At 41.3% G+C, this 16,393-nt stretch overlaps 1 protein-coding gene across 1 annotated transcript in view; it reads right to left on the bottom strand.

The window, feature by feature from the left end:
• The window catches only part of LOC146642080 (activin receptor type-2A), an 83,412-nt gene that overhangs the window by 41,893 nt on the left and 25,126 nt on the right, over positions 1 to 16,393 (bottom strand). The window contains exon 2 of the mRNA XM_085398809.1: positions 2,156 to 2,363. Coding sequence (XP_085254935.1) covers positions 2,156 to 2,363 — 208 coding nt within the window. The remainder of the gene's footprint in view (positions 1 to 2,155; positions 2,364 to 16,393) is intronic.

The raw sequence follows: 16,393 nt of genomic DNA, 5'->3' as shown, positions 1-16,393 counted from the left end.
AGGACATGGGAGCTATTTTGAACATGCACTCACTCCAGGAGACGTTACGCAAAAAAAAGAAAAAAAGAAAACACACACAACAAACAAACACCGCTTTCCATTCCCTCGCTGCTGCAACAGAGGACATGAAACAAAACATTTATAAAATAACTCCTACACATGCGAACATGGATGCCGACAATCGCGCTTGCTCTCTCTTCTCACACTCACGCAGCCATCAGATAAAAGCCAAAGGAAGTGGCAGCCGCCCTCGATTTGCTCTGGACTCTCCAGGGAGGTGAGGCGGCGCCGTCTGAGCAGAGGTACCCCGAACTGTGCGGGCTACACATCCGACAACAACTTTATCGTTCGGGAATCAAAAAGGAAAACAGAACTGGCTCAAACCGGTATCCGCGGCCAGGGTGATGCTTTACTCTGGGACAAACTATAATAATCTCTTATTATCATCATCATCTGTTTACCGTCCTGGATGTGGACGCATAATTCACGCTGTGGTTCAGGCTCCCTCGCGCGTGGTAATTAAAATGCAGCCATTTGGATGTGGAATCTCACACAGGGACACAAATTATGCTCAAGGTGATTTTAAATGTATTTAGAGTTGAGGCTGCTGCTTTTGTCCTGATTCAGAGGCAGTGCAGAAATTAATGGGCAGCTTCTCAGCAACAACCCCTGCCACCATTAAAAGCTCACCCTCTTAGAGCGCACGCATGTCTGGTTAAAGTTTGATATTTCCCGTATTCTGTTACTTACTGATGGGAATTTAACTACTATTTTATACCATGCAACCTTCTAGTGACAGCAGAAAGTTCCCTTAAAATCATCAGCTGAGATTTCTTATGTTTTTAAGGTTAAAGGGAGTCTGCTGGATGCAAAAACCCAAATGTAAATACACAGAAATGTAATCAAACTACAGTTTATTTACTTTAACTGGACTTCATGAGCTATTCTGCTTGCTATTTATAAAGCCACTTTATTGTATATACTCAGTGTTTTTTATACAGTGTCCTGTATTTTATTTAAAGTTTAGACAGGCGTGGGAAGGTTATTAGGAAACCACTGCACTGTTTGAACAATGTAAATCTTAAAGTGGGACTATTCTGCTAACATCCATATTTTTATTCTTGGACCCTATTAGAGTAGCTATGCATGATTCGCAGTTCAAAATAATCCAAATTTGCCCTACATGCCCATCAATGATGCTTGCTGTGTGCTTATACTATGACTATAGCAGGTCATTTAGTCCACAGTACCTACTAAGACACACTCCGCTTTCCCAGTAATATGTTATGCATGTGGTAATCAAAGACGAATTATAATATAAATAAATAAACAAAAATAATTTTCTTTGTTTCCTTTTTGCACTGTTACTTCAGCCAGACTGTTATCTGAAACCAAAATGGGAAGTTAGATGGTTGTTTTTTCCCCCTCAATATTAAACCAAAGTCATGTGACCTACTTCAATTTTATCAGATAAAACAACCCCCAAATTTTGCTTTTTTTTCCCTCTTTAATTTCTCATGTTAGACAGATATTAGGCAGGCAAACTGGAAGCTGAAGTGCAATGAATATTAAAATAATAAGGAAATAATAAGGAAACAAAGGAGGGAGGCAGGTGGATACACAAGTGTCATAGATAGGTTGATTCAGTGGGTAGGCAGGTGTGATGGTTGAAAAGCTAGATAGGTAGCAATGTAAGAAGGTAAGTGGGCGGATAAACAGGTGTAGTGGTAATTACATGTGGTGGTTAGTTGATAGGTAGGAAGCCAGGGTGGCAGTGGGCAGGTAACTATTGGAATAATTGGTTGGTATGCAGAGTGGGTTGGTGGGTAGGGGGTCTGGTCGATTGCCTGGTAGGAGGGTAATTTGTTTGACTGATAGAGTCAATGATTGGGTGGCTAGCTGGTTGGGTAGTTAGGTAGGTAGTGTTGTCGATTGGTTGGTGGGTGGATAGGGAGAGAGAATAATTGGCAGGTTGGATGATGATTGAAGGTTGATTGGTTGTTTGATGTTCAACCTTTCAACTAAAGCCACGTCCAGCCACAATAAATGGCAGTTTAACACACAGCTGACCACACCAAAGCAGTAAAACTCACATATTTGTTCAGCATATCTTTAAAATGCTTTTTTACCCTCCCCGTAAATGTTTCCTGCTTACCTGTCGTAGCAGTTGACATCATCCAACCAGCATCCCTGCTTGACAATCTCCACAGTCCCGGAGACATTTTTCCATGTGGCGAAACAGTGCCGCCTCTTGTCTTTCTCGCCATAGCAGGGTTCGATGCCGCTGCGGTTAGTCCGCTCCTTCTCCCAGCTGGAGTTGTAGTAGGCGCACTCCTGCGTCTCTGAGCGTCCCAGGATGGCGCCTGGAGAGGACAAAGAGGTTATTCTTTAATTTCTTTCCTTTTAATTTGAAGAAGAGCATTGTTGACTCTTGCAGGGGAAGATAAATTACTCTATCAAACATGTTGTCAGGTGAAGTCTCAAACACTCATGAAAGAAACTTTTGAATGAGGAAATTTACAACCGCTGTGGCTGCGAGGTGTAAGAGTTGCTCTCCTTCCTTGTCACTGACAAAGAAGATAATTTAGCTGTGTATCAATAACTGGTGGAAGGACATTTCTTTACAGCCTCCACATATAAAATGAAGTGAAGTCATAAAACATTTCTCAATAATAAAAATTCACTTCTCTGGTACTTTTCTATGTGGACTCCCAGAATGCCTCTGAATCAATACACCAATGAAAAATAAAAGCGTTAAAAAAATAAAAATGGCAGTTACTGGAGGAACAAAAAAACAAAAGTTCCTGTCCACAAACAAAAGCAGAGCAGGGACGATCGACTTCTATCCCCGCCAAAATAAAAGGGACTCTGATTTCCTGCGGATGAAGCCTGCAGGCAACAAACTGATATCCAGGGAAATAACTGCATGACAGCTTGTCAGTTTAGCATTGCTGCCGCTGCCTCTCATCACCTGTCAGAGATTTAGTCCAGTTTAGACTGCTGACAAGTCTGAGGATAGTCAGCCGCTGTTTGCCTGCTTCCTGGCGCTGCAAGCTAAACAGCCCAGACACACAGGAAACAAAGATTACTTCCCACATTATTTGGTTTGTGCTGCTACAAAGTGAAATAAAGAAATTTTGACTCTTAGTCCTCTAAATTTGTCCATTCAGTTTTTAAGCCATGAAATGAAACCGAAAGAGTTTCTGAGCTCCTTTATGCTAAATTTCCTTTTCGTTTTACGCATTTCTGTTGAATTCTACCTTCCACAGCCAGCTTGCTGCCATTTGCTGTCGAGATGTAGCAAAAAAACAAAAATCTTTGCTAGAGTTACCCGACAGCCACTGATTGCAAATATATTTGCAGAGGTGTATATGCCTTATATGCTCTATTTCCCTGTATCTTTGCATATGTGCTTGCACCCATTTCGTATTTTCCTAGCAAAATATAAAGAAATTAGGGGTGTCAAGGCCTCCATACTGCTGCTTTGTACTACAGTACTTGACGCTGATTGTACAAAGCCAGGTTTCCATGGTACAACATTCGCAAGTCTATTAATCAGGTTGTATGTGTGCGCTTATACACCACTCTGCATTTAATCATTAGTCATTATTAAGCTTTAGCTCTCTTCCACAGTGTGTCTTTGTCCTGTCCCCCTCCTCACCCCCAGCCAGTCATGGCAGATAGCTGCCCCTCCCTGAGCCTGGTTTTGCTGATGGTTTCTTCCAGTTAAAAATGAGTTTTTCATTCCCACTGTTGCCAGGTGCTTGTTCAAAGGGGGTCATCTGATTGTTGGGGTTTTCTCTGTGTTATTGGAGGGTCTCCACCTTAAAATGTAAAGCACCTTGAGACAATCAGTGTTGCCTCAACCAATTGGTAATCTTGTAAGCTTTTATATATAGGATTCATATTGATGAAAATCTTTGTCAGACCACAATACAACAGATAAATACAATTTCAAAGACATGGAAATGGTGTGCGCTGTCAAAAGGCTCTGAGCTACCTCAGTCTGTTTATATAAGTCAATTAAAGCTATTAAAATGAGGCACTGGTATCCAACTCTGGAGTCAACATTCAGCAGATATACAAATGATACATGGCTTCTGTTTTTTGTTGCTGCTAAATGTGCAATTAGTGAGATTTGTGGCCTTTCGGATGAAGAGTGAGAAAAGCCACTAAAGTAGAGGCTGTTAGCTGGACATTTTTAAACAAACAGGATTTGTTATTTATCTCTTTATACCCGTTTAATTCACTCTTAATTGTCTGTTTTTTTGTTTTTGTTAAATTGTTCCACCCTTGTAGGATTTGCGCTCTTGACCTAATTGCCTTTTGTTTATTGCTGCTTTTAATGTCTCAAAAGCACACTGTAATTTAAGAAAAAAGCGGACAAATAGAAAATAATGTTCCAATTTATGGGATCATTATCCGCTCTCCTCTGCCAGTGAAATCACGTCGCAGAGGAGAAGAGTCCTGACCGTGTCTGCAGTCACAGTAGCTTTCAGAAATTAGAGCTTAGCTTGCGTAATGGAGGTTAACTTTAGAAATATCATGTATTTTTCAATAAAATGGCTGCTTAAGTAAAGCCAGTTAATGCCAGCCGGGTCCCCCAGAAGCGTCGCAGGTCTCTTTTCAACGACATTAACAGCTGCAGATGGAAGTGAGAGGAGAATGGCTACTTTACTGGCAGGCGAGGTCACGCTGCCTCTTACCAGCACCGACAGCATTTTCTCTCTCGTCAAATCCATTTCCCATGAAGCCCCAAACTATTTCACAGCAACAGGTGCAACTGTGAAGTGCTGTCTGCGTGATTGAAAGGAAATGGCTCAAGTAAAGAGGGAGTGAGAGGAGAAAGATAGTTGGGGCTGCTGAATGAGCAAAGCTGAAATAATTGGTTCTCAAAAAAAACTAAACAACTGTACTTTTCTATATGGTAGCTAATGTTACCAGCAACTTTTACAGCAATCAATTTTAATGCATGTTCATGAGTTACATAGCAGTACAATTCAATTCTTTTGGGAAGGCTTTCCTCAAAGACAAGGTTTAGGAGGGTGCTTATGAGAATCCTTGACCGTTCTTCCAGAAGCGCATTTGTGAGGTCAGACATTGTTGGGTGAGAAGTCCTGGCTCACAGTCTCCACTCTAATTCATCTCAAAGGTGTTCTACCTGGTTGAGGTCAGGACTCTGTGCAGGCCAGTCAAGTTCTTCGACACCAAACTCGCTCATCCATGTCTTTATGGACCTTGCTTTGTGCACTGGTGTGCAGTCATGTTGGAGCAGGAAGGGGCCATCCTCAAACTGTTCCCACAAAGTTGGGAGCATGAAATTGTCTAAAATGTCTTGGTATGCTGAAGCATTAGTGCACGAGTTGCTTTCACTGAAACTAAGAGGCCGAGCCCAACTGCTGAAAAACAACCCCACACCACAATCCCCCCTCCAACAAACTTTACACTTTGCACAAAGCAGTCAAATATCGTTTAGTACCGTTCCCCTGGCAACCGCCAAACCTGAACCCGTCCATTGGAATGTTGGACGGAGAAGTGTGATTGATCACTCCAGAGAATGTGTCTCCACTGCTCTACAGTCCAGTGGCAGCATGCTTTACACCACTGCATCCAATGCGTTGCGCTGTGCTTGGTGATGTAAGGCTGCAGCTGCTCAGCCATGGAAACACATTCCTCTCTACGCACCGGTTCTAAGCTAATCTGAAGGCCGCATGAATTTGGAGATCTGCAGTGTTGGCGACCAGAACACCTGCTGACCCCGCTCTGTGATTTTACATGGCCTACCACTTTGTGGCTGAGTTGCTTTGCTATACCACTAATAGTGGCCTGTGGAAAATCTAGTAATGAGGAAATTTCATGACTGGACTTTTTTCACATGTGGCATCCTATCACGGTACCACGCTGCAATTCATTGAGCTACTGATGTGGATGGATAAGTGAATACTTTTGGCAATACAGTGTAAGTTGGTGTTGGATTATATAAAGCAATTCTCCAGCTGCACATTCCAACAATAAATGACTTTAAGATACATCAATACGTTTCCATGACTTAGAGGATGTTAGTTTGATGTTGTGTTACATAAGGCATTTATTCTGTAGAGTGGGCTATTGTTTCCATTTATGGCCCCCACTCCACTCCTTATTCATCCATTCACACACTCATTTATACAAGAACATATATTTTAACATTCACACACTCACACTCTGACAGATGCATCCCAGGCAACTCGAGGGTCAGTATCTTGCTTGAGGATACTTTGGCATACATGGAAATCTAAACACAAGTCTGCTGATTGGTAGATGACCACTGTAACAACAATAACAATGTTTTCAAATTGTTGCAACATCTATCTGTGAGTCTCTGATTCGATGACATGATGGTACAGTTATGTCTTCGGCCTTGCCGTGATGGTGCAAAAGCTGCAAAACTGGGAGAAAAGGCTTGGGACAGTGCATGTGAAGTCAACTTTGTTGTCCAGTGCCGTTCCTCCAGCACCAGACAGTTGGTATAACAAAGAACTATATCCTTTTTTATTTTGCCTATGGTTGCCTGTCCACTGGTATTCATTTAGCGTTGGGTTCACTTTCAAATTAGGCTTTTAAAACTATTCTAATCATTCCATGGTGCAAGGAAAACAGGCAGCGGTAAACCATCGACTCCTGTGTTCTTAATAGTAAAATTACTACTTTTGTTAATGGAGCCCAGAGAGCAATAAAATGGTTTCAGCTTCCAGTGGAAAAGTAAAACAGAGAAAATGACCTAAAAACAGCACACACCTGAATTTCTTAAAATTGTTTTTTTTTTTTTTTACTTTCACCCATGAACCACAGGCGTTTCTGTACAAAAACCACTTCAAAGAAACCAAACCATCCCAGCTTACCCAAACAAACACTCGTTATTGTAAATGTGTCTTTAGGAGTAAAATTGCTGTTTTTGTCAATGGAGTCTGGTGGCTGCTTCCAACAGCAATTAACACAAACATCAGAATTTAGTTTCCTGCGAACTGCTGCAGCTCTTTTACTTTATCCTGACCTCAGTTTGTTCTCAAAGGTTGCTTTGACAAGAAAACGGAACATCTAGCCAACTTCAGAGAAAATGCCAAGATGTACACTGCGTACTGCCTTTCAGCCTTAACCCCCCCCCCCCCCCCAAAACAAAAATAACACAAGCACAGGAAAAATAAGTATGCAGTATGCTAATGTGTAATGATGCAAAGGAAAAAAATCTACAGTGGAATAAAGTCACGGATATGTGACTGTACAGGGGGGAAAAAAGGAATTTGCCCTAACGTGCATTATAGCAGAAATAACGCCACGGGGAAGATTGCCTCATCTGACGTGTGGTTTATGCGGTCTTCATTTTCCCTCCCAACCCTCCTACTCCTCCCACAAATAAACACATTTAAAACTTTCTAGGTTTGTATCTATGTGCATTTCACTCCTTTTCAAGATAATAATAAAAAAAAAAACCTACTCAACTGCAGCGATCGTGCCAAATTAAGGTAAACAAGATTGGTAAATGTCGATGCTTGAGCCGGCCAAATTAACAACTTTTTTTTTTCTTCCCCCTGAAAACACAAACTCCTGCCAAGACACCCTTCAGCAAAACATTCACATCTGCAGTGGGGATTATACGTGACAAAGAGTTGTTGAAAAGCCTGGTTTTCCTGTCACAGCCATTATACATTTGCATAAAACACAGCAAAAGCAACACTCCCTTCAGACATCCCATCATGCCTTTAGGTTGTTGTTTGGTTGCAGTTGGGTTCCAAGCCACATCTGGAGGTTGAGGGGAAAATTTAAAAAAAAAAAAAAAAAGGAAAGGAAATTTGTTTTCTTTGACCGGCGAAGAATGATGAACCAAAAACCAACCAAAAAAATAAATAAATAAAGGTGGGAAGACCAAATTTTCCAACCGCAGATTCCCTGAAGGCAGTGACAGATAAGGAAGGCGAGTTGATGCTTTCCCTGAAAGATCCTATCCTTGAATAACCTATGATGTTACGCATGCATCTAAATACAAATGGCAAAATCCCTGGTGGTGTTTTGCTACACTTATCCACTCCAATCAGCCCTTTAGCAGTTTAAGTGTTCACTGTATGGCGCCTGCTTTCTATTATTTCTCTGCTTCCTAGATGGGGATGAATGCACCACTCGCCTCACTGGCCTCTCGTGGGAGCTGAAGGCGCTAATGATGGAGAGGTACGCCGAGGTAAAGCGGAAGGTTAGCTCATTAGCCACTTCTGGTGCGACTGCATTAGCTGTGCTAGCACTGATCCCCCGTGGACGTCACGTCGCGGTGCTTGGAAAATGCAGTTTCTATCAAGCATGGGATGGTTTCCACTGAGTGCAGGCAGCCTGATAAGCAACTTCATTACAAGGAAGTCTTAATAAAACAAGCGTTCAGCACAGAGCAAACATTGCTGCATACTTGTGCACTCCAGTTGGATAAATAAAGCCCAGAAGAGAGTAAAAAAAAAAAATGGCTCACAAGTTTGAGATAAGGTTGATTTGTGAGACCAAACACCAATCTACCCGCTATCTTGCCGTTTATGGCAAAGAGAAGCTTAAACAACTCATGTTTTGACTTTATCTTTTTTGAAAATGGCTAAAATGATAATAATGTTGCTCCAGCTGTGAGACCAACTGTTTTTTGACCAAATCTGTGGTGCTTTCCATTCATTCTTTACACTGTCAATCTGAATATCGAACCTTAAGGGCTTAGAGTGAATAATAAGGGTGTAACATCTGCTATGCTACGCTACGCTCGGTTCGGTATCTGAAGCCAAAGTGTCAGCAGTCTATTTGTGTTGACGTGCTGGAACAAAAACTTGTTGTTTTCCATCAGCGACAGCATGTTAGTGGGGACTTTTCAAGTGGATAAACACAAAAACTAAGGTAAAAGTGGTCATAGAACACTTTTACTCGCTATGGAAGCTCCTGTGCTTGGGATCAGCACTGGAGCACTTTCATCTATAAGGTGTCCACTGGGAACACCATGAAGCAAGTGGTTCTTAAACCAGTGGGGATAACACTGGAACTGTGCCAACAATGCATTGGTAGAAAAACGGCAATATTGTGCGTCTTCAAGTGACACAACAAGGGCGAATCCCGAGTTCAACTTCTCTCATTTTTGAGGTGAGCTACTTAAATGGATACCAATGAGATCCAAGGATACTGCTGACTGATAGGGATGGACAATATGTTAGGGTCTTCGTGTAACCCAAGCAACTGAGCTCTGAATGTAATTTTAAATAGCCTTATATGTGGACAGGGCTTTATTGAAAGTTTACTGGCAGCATCTGAGTGATTTAATTACGATCAATATTACACTTTGTTCATATATTTTAAAGCATTATTTTTGATTTTGTTATTTAATTTATTTTTTAAAAACGGACACTCAAGATTTGTTACATGTAGTCATGCCAGCTTTTCCCTTCATAGTGTGAAACTTTTCCAAGTTTCCAAGGACAATGGGGTGAAATTTGCCACAGTGAAGCCTGAACCACGAAATGATTGCCAGAATTTATTTATTTTTGTAATTTTGAGGTTTTAGTTAACCTTTGACAAATTTAAATAAAGAAAAGAAATTAAATATCAATTTGCACATATGAGTTTTCATTTGTAATATTTTTGCTATATCTGGTATTTTTACGCAACTTATTGCTGACAGTTTTTCTTAAACAAAAGCAAATAAAGGGGTTAGGGTTTAAAAAAAACATATCAATGATGATGTAGAGATGTTATAAACGTATGTATTGAAACTACGGTGCTGCACCTACATCAGCACCTCACCTCATGATTTCTTACAGTGTTTCTTTTTTCTTTTGTTTCCAGCCAGATGATGCGCCTGGTGTCAATGTAAGTAAAAAACAACAACATAAAAACAAAAAGAAAACATGGAGACCTTTCAGATGGTACAGCTTATTTTGAGCAGCCACCTATCCCACATGGTGACTTTTTTTAGTTTAACCAAAAATGTACTTTTGGTTTTCTCGAGTGAATGATCAGATCACACATCCGTCGTGCCAATGGGTGCTTCTGTTTTTACACATCACCAAAATTAAACTCGCGCAGAAAGTACTAAACCTATGATACTGCTGCTCAAACTTGGAATGAGTTTAAAGTTGATTTGTATGTCTATGAAGTTACGAGGGCTCAAAATGCTCAAATTTAACAGGGACCGAATTTCAACTCAACTGTATGTACTTCAAAGGCCTGTAACCCAGAAAATATTCTTAGTATAGAGGCAAAATTTGCATGACTTCATTAAATATACTACAGTAATTAGTCTAAAAACAAAAAGGGAACTCATCTGATTCTGAGGGGTCATGGCGGATCTGATTTAAATGAATTATTTCTTGAGATGTTAGCTCCCATGAAACACGTCAACAGCTTCATTCAGGTATTACAGTTTGCCTCAAAGAGCTGCGAGCTATGTGAACTGCAAATACAGCGCCGAGTTGTAAATACAGCCGTTAAGAGCTCAAATCAATCACTCCTCTGAAATGAGGTGACAGTACAGGCCGGCTGTCTATAGCGCTGTGCGCCAAAGGTGGCCAAGAGAGCTGCCGGGTAGCATGGCGGATGTGAAGGATATAAAGCAGAGAAATCAATCTTCTGACTAAGTTGCAGCTCAGAGTTGACTAAAGTGGATAATGTCACCGAGCGGTTGTGCAAGGACATACAATAACAGGGCTTCCACCCACAAACACACATGCTGGCAATAAAGAGATGCTGTCCTCAAAGATATCTCACGTGTGGAAATGTCAAACACAAGCGGCACGGGCTCACTTTGTTTACCCGTGATGAGGTCGGTCGGCCTACAGACGCTCTTAATGCAAGGCTGCTTTCTTTGCGATGACGCTGGTAACGTATATTTAATTCATTACGAAGTAAATGAAAGTGTCAGGGTGTCGAGATAAATGAACCAAAACACAGGAAAAAAAAAGAGTAACAGCAAAGTAATGAACGGAGGAGGGAAAATTAAGCAGCTAAAAGCAGCGGTGTGCTATTTAGCCTTAATCAACACGCCTGGCTAATTGATAGTAATGGTTGTCAGGGAGGTTATGCTGGAAGGTAAGCTCACGCGGGTTAAACAGGAAAAGAAAAGCATCCATTTACACTTCATATGGAGTCCATGCATCAGCTCATCCTTGGAACACTTTTTGTGACGTTTAATTGGTCATCCCCGTCAAAAAAGAAAACAAAAACAACGCTACTTCCTTCCTACTTTCACACTCTCCTCTCTTTTTGTGAGCACAAATGACCACAGTGGATTTTACTCGGGCGCTTCCATCCATACGAGAGATTTATCAAGGTTAACCGTGACCTACTTTAGCAGCGGACATTTCAGTAAAATGTCTAAACACCTCGACCTACTTCTCAATTCACTGGGGGCTATTCTCCTCACCCCTCGCTACAGCTGCCTGCTAGTGGTTATTCCAAAATGTTATCCCATCCCCACAGCAATTAAGCTCCCCGTTATTAAAGAACTATAAAACTGGCGAGAAATAAACTAAGGATGCAAATATTCCTGCAAAGAACCCTGCAAACAGAGAGAGAGTAATAAGAGGATGGAAAAGATGCCAAACTTGGCAGAGACGCCGCGACTTGAGGAGATTACTGATCATCTGTAGTCCGCATTGAGAATTCAATCTTTTTTTGTCAGGAGGCCAAAAGGTCACTTTAGGCGCACACAAATGAGAGACATTGAGTTTGAGAGTTGCAGCAGGAAGATGCAGAAGGCAATGAGAAAACGTATAACCACGTGTAAGTAAATCATATTTATAAGAAAAGGCTCCACAGGTGGCTGTTAAACATGGTAAAATGGACCAGTTTTAATGACTCAGTCAATCTAGTTCTGAATTTAAATGAATCCAATAAAATGCACTTTTGTGCCTGAAGCAATGCAAATGTGAGAAATTGAGATACCGTCATGTACGGCTGAGCAGTAATTACACTCTAATTTGATCTTATTTTACAAGCATAACTCACAGTTTCTTTACTTCAAAAAGCCACTGGTCACTGATCCCCTGGCAATCTCCTCTTATTAGAGAAAAATGTATGTTCCTCAAGTGGTTGATGAGTGGTTGCTGGAGGTTGCAGGGTCCTAGTGACCAAAGCAACAGCAAGAAGATTTTGGGTGCGCCATTGTTTATGTCATTGGTTGCCTATTATGTGAATGAAAGGTCCCAACAACTCTTCAGTATACCACCTTTGCAACCAATTCCACATATCGACAGTTGTACTTCCCGCAAGCACTGGCCAAACAGTTGGAAAATAAAAAAGAAAATTCCTCAGAACACGCAGTTTGTTGCTGACCAGTCTCTACGCCTGTATGACTTTGACTGTTTAGCTAGGCTTCGGTCAAGACCCATCTACAGGGTTTAGTTCCTAATCAGACAACCTTATGGTCCCCACGATATGCAACTTTATTTAATTGTTTGACAGAATCTACAGATGCATTGGGATATACTTTATGAGACTGTAACTGTAACTTTTCTGCCAGAGAGATTACAGATGTCCCAGGCCAGACGACAAGCACAACTGAACAGTCTGCATTTTCCAGGAATTCAGTCCTTCGAGTTTCTGATTTATCAACAATCAACTATTTTTGCTGGATGCCGACTTATTGTTTAGCAGCAAAAGTTGAGCCAGACTCCACATTTTTGCTGGATGACTGATTTTTTTCTTTTTCATTGAAATCAATGAGAAGGCTGCATTCTTCTAAATGATCTGCTGTTGTTGCTCGGAACATAACCTCCGGAGCATTAACTTTTTACAGGAACAGTTATGAAACACGTTAAAAAGGTTTTAACCTTGTATTTCATCTCCTTTTACTGCACGTTGTTACTCAAATGGCTCCCCAGATGTCCAGAGAGGGATACATAGGATCACGAGAACTAGCACGTCTCTTTATTAGCAAAGCGAGATGGTTCTGGTGCGATCGGTCGCCAGGCCAGCGAGGTGCATGCTGGGTGGGAAATGACCACCAACCACCTGCCAAATGTTAGAGAAATTTCGACTGAGCCACTCTGGCAGGAAGCCAGCCAACGCCCGGAGGTTTTTTGTTCTCTCTGCTGGCTGGTGAAACCCATGAAGTGTTTGATTAATTTAAAGTCCTTGAGCTTGCGTGGCAGGAGGTCTTTTTGTCCCTCTGAGTTTGAAGAGCAACACTTACAGTTTAAAGAAAAAAGGCAAGGGGAAAAACAACAACAACAACAACAACAACATCTGCCAAACGGGCCACATTTCAGCCTCACAGTTTGGAAAACATGCCACTGCTTCATAAAAATAAATGTATATTTGGCTCCTTGCCGTTGCCAGTTGTGTTAACACCACAATGATTCAACCTATATCATGGCGGAGGACAAGTAATCTCTGGGTCGTGGAGGGCAGAAATATGGCAAAACAACAACAACAACAAAAAAAAAAAAAAAACCCGGGACCTGAGCTTGTCATCAGTGGACAATAACGGCGTTTAAAGGTGACATTTCAGACTCGAGAACAGCCCATCCAAGCATTTTCTGCCTGACGACTGTTGTTGAGGAATACAGGAACTAATATCCAATTTCCTGTGTGCGAGGCCCTGGTCACAGGGGCAGGCTGTGCTGCACTCTTGCTCTGCAGCCTCATAATGAAGTGGCATTTTGGCGGGCCGGGCCTGCGCTCAGCACTGCGTGCACTGAAGTAGGTAAACAACTCATTCATCAAGGCTTTTTTTGTGTGCCTGCCAGCAGCGAGGATTGTTCGTTATGATGGAATTTGTTCTAAGGATCAACTTATCATCTGCGTCCGCGGCCCAGATGAAATAGATTGGAGGTGATGTATGGGCGTTTGGGGCGCTGGTTTGTGTGGGAATCAGCCCGACCCGCAATGTAAAAAAAAAGAAAAGAAAAAAGAAACTCAGCATGAGCGATGGGCTTTGAATAAAGACGTTTGGGCTGAGACCACAGGTCAAAACGCCGTCTGCAGAGCTGGCCTCTTGGCTTCCCGGCAATGCTCTTTTTTTGCTCCTGATGCAACCTGACACTCCTCTCCCTCCCAAGATAACTGACTCAAGACATGACTAAATGCAGCTTTTACATGTTGGAGAAAAACTTCTAATCGTGAGCGGTGTTGAACACTCTGCCGCGAAAAGCCATGCACGTGGAGCAGAGGCAGTTCCAAAGTTGTGCAGCAGAGCAGTGAAATAAGCAGGGAGCACAACGAGTGCCAGTCCAGTTTAGACATGCACACAGAGAAATAAACAGAATTGACATGACTTCGGGGTCGCGTTGGGTTCAGGCAGAAAAGGTTTTATAAGCCGTCAGGTCTTGTTTGGAGCTGCAGCTCTTCCTCTGATGGTACTTTATCAAATAGGTATCTGTTATGACTACGTTAATAGAGGAAAAACAAAAAAGTCCACATGGAAAATGAGTGAGTGTAAAGCTATGATGCTGAGACGATTTGCTGTCAGATTGTGGCACATGGAGAGGGTGTAAAACTGATTCAGTTGCAGTTGTTAAACAGCTTGAATGTGTTTTTAAAAGTGTGTACCAGCCCTGAAAGAACCCTCTGTACTAATGAATTTATGATGGCTCAAAAATGCACACGCACAAAATTTCTACTCACCAGCCCCATGTACTTCCAGGACCTCTAGTCATTATTTGAAGGTAAAATTTTGCATGATTTCATTAAATATACTAAGGTTATTGTTTAAAAAAATCCAGGTGACTCTAGTGGGAACTTTTCACAGACTATTCGACCTACTTTATATTAAAAGACCTTTATTTTCCAATCTCCTGTTACAACGCCATATCTCAGTTTTTGGAACGAGACTGGACTTGAAGGCACGAGCGTACCATCGTGTCTGTGTTGGTGGCATCATTTAGGTGACGTAATCAGTCCAGGAGCTCAGATTAAAGAGAGAGAGATACTGCAACAGCCTTAAAAAAAACATCACAACTCACTGAGAAAAAATTTAAACTCATTGCATTGTTTCCTAATTTCAACTTTTTCAAGTGCCAAGGTCATTGTAGTTAACCCAAACTAAGATAATAATCAAAAAGAGTAAAAGTAACACTGAAACTAATAAAAACTAAACTGAATTTTTTTTTTTTTTTTTAAAAGTCAAAATGAAACAAAAATAAAACCTGTGCTAACTCAGTTAAGCACCACTATAAGTGGCTATGGAGGACAGAACAACAATAACAAGCTCAGTTTCAGACAGTTTTTTTTCTACCCTCGGATCTCTGAGGTCAGAGAGGGGGACCATGAAGCCCCGCCTGCTTGCCTTTCAAACCTTTTCACGACGAGCAGCCAATAAGAGGAAAGACTGCTTTCAAGGGGTTGCAGGAGCTATACTCAGGAGTTGCACAGAGATAAAGAAGGATCATTTTTTAACTTTGAATCATGCAAAGCAACTGTAGCAGTTAAAAGTGAAACTATCAAGTCTGAGTTTGACAGAGTCTCAGTTAGTTTGACCAAATGTTGTGCTTTCCTCCTTTTTTCTGCCTGAACAAATGTTATTATTTTTATTATATCATCATTATATCATTTCAAAAATGTAACTAAAACAACTTAAAATTACAGTAATGGAAATGCAAAGTCCCTAATAATCATAAACAGCCCACTGCAGAGTAGTCGCATGTAGTGAAGACTTAAATTATTTGCACCTCTTCATAATCCTTGTAGGCTCAGCTGTACTTAACAAGTAGTTCATGGCTCTTTTGATTTGATAGTAAAGGTTGTTGAACCCTATCTGCTGAGCAAAACAAAGAAAACAAAAACAAACAAGTACCTGAACAAACTAAACGTAGTGCTACTTCTCCATATCCACCATCCCATCTTTCTCCCTGACTCCAAAAACGTGGGCACTGCCAGTTAGAAATGCATCCCACCGCCTGCCTCCGGGGCAGCTCGGATAAAGATTTTTTCCACCATTTATAGCTGCTCCACTATCACAGGCATTAGGCAGCAGGGGCGGCATGGGAGACCATCGCCCCACGGTGAGGTTACCACCTCACAGTATGGATATTATGCACAATTTCAGAGCCCTGGCAGCAGATTTTGTTTTATTTTATTTTATAAATAAATAAAACAAACACTGTACAAAGTGTGATGGAGCCACCGCTAATGGAGCTGCTTCATCAGATTTTCTGTGCTGATTTTTAACCTCAAATAGGTGACAATCGCAGAAATGACAGGAAAGATGACGAGCTTTGTTCTTAGCATGTGACATTATGTCAAATTAGAGAAGCTGGGAAGGAAAGTTATATAATTGCATTCATTTAATTTCCAGCAGCAGCAGGAGGGCAGCGGTTGAATAAATAGGGAGGTGAATGTCTGGTCTGTGCATAAAACCGCTCTTTTACTTATTTATTTTACAGTAGACAGTAATTTTACAGAG

The sequence above is a fragment of the Rhamphochromis longiceps genome, linkage group LG23 (assembly GCF_057381845.1).
Source record: "Rhamphochromis longiceps isolate RC_006_pf linkage group LG23, R_longiceps_female_GT1.1, whole genome shotgun sequence".
NCBI lineage: Eukaryota > Metazoa > Chordata > Actinopteri > Cichliformes > Cichlidae > Rhamphochromis > Rhamphochromis longiceps.
Note: the sequence above shows the minus strand (reverse complement) of the source record. Positions and strands in the feature narration are given on the sequence as shown.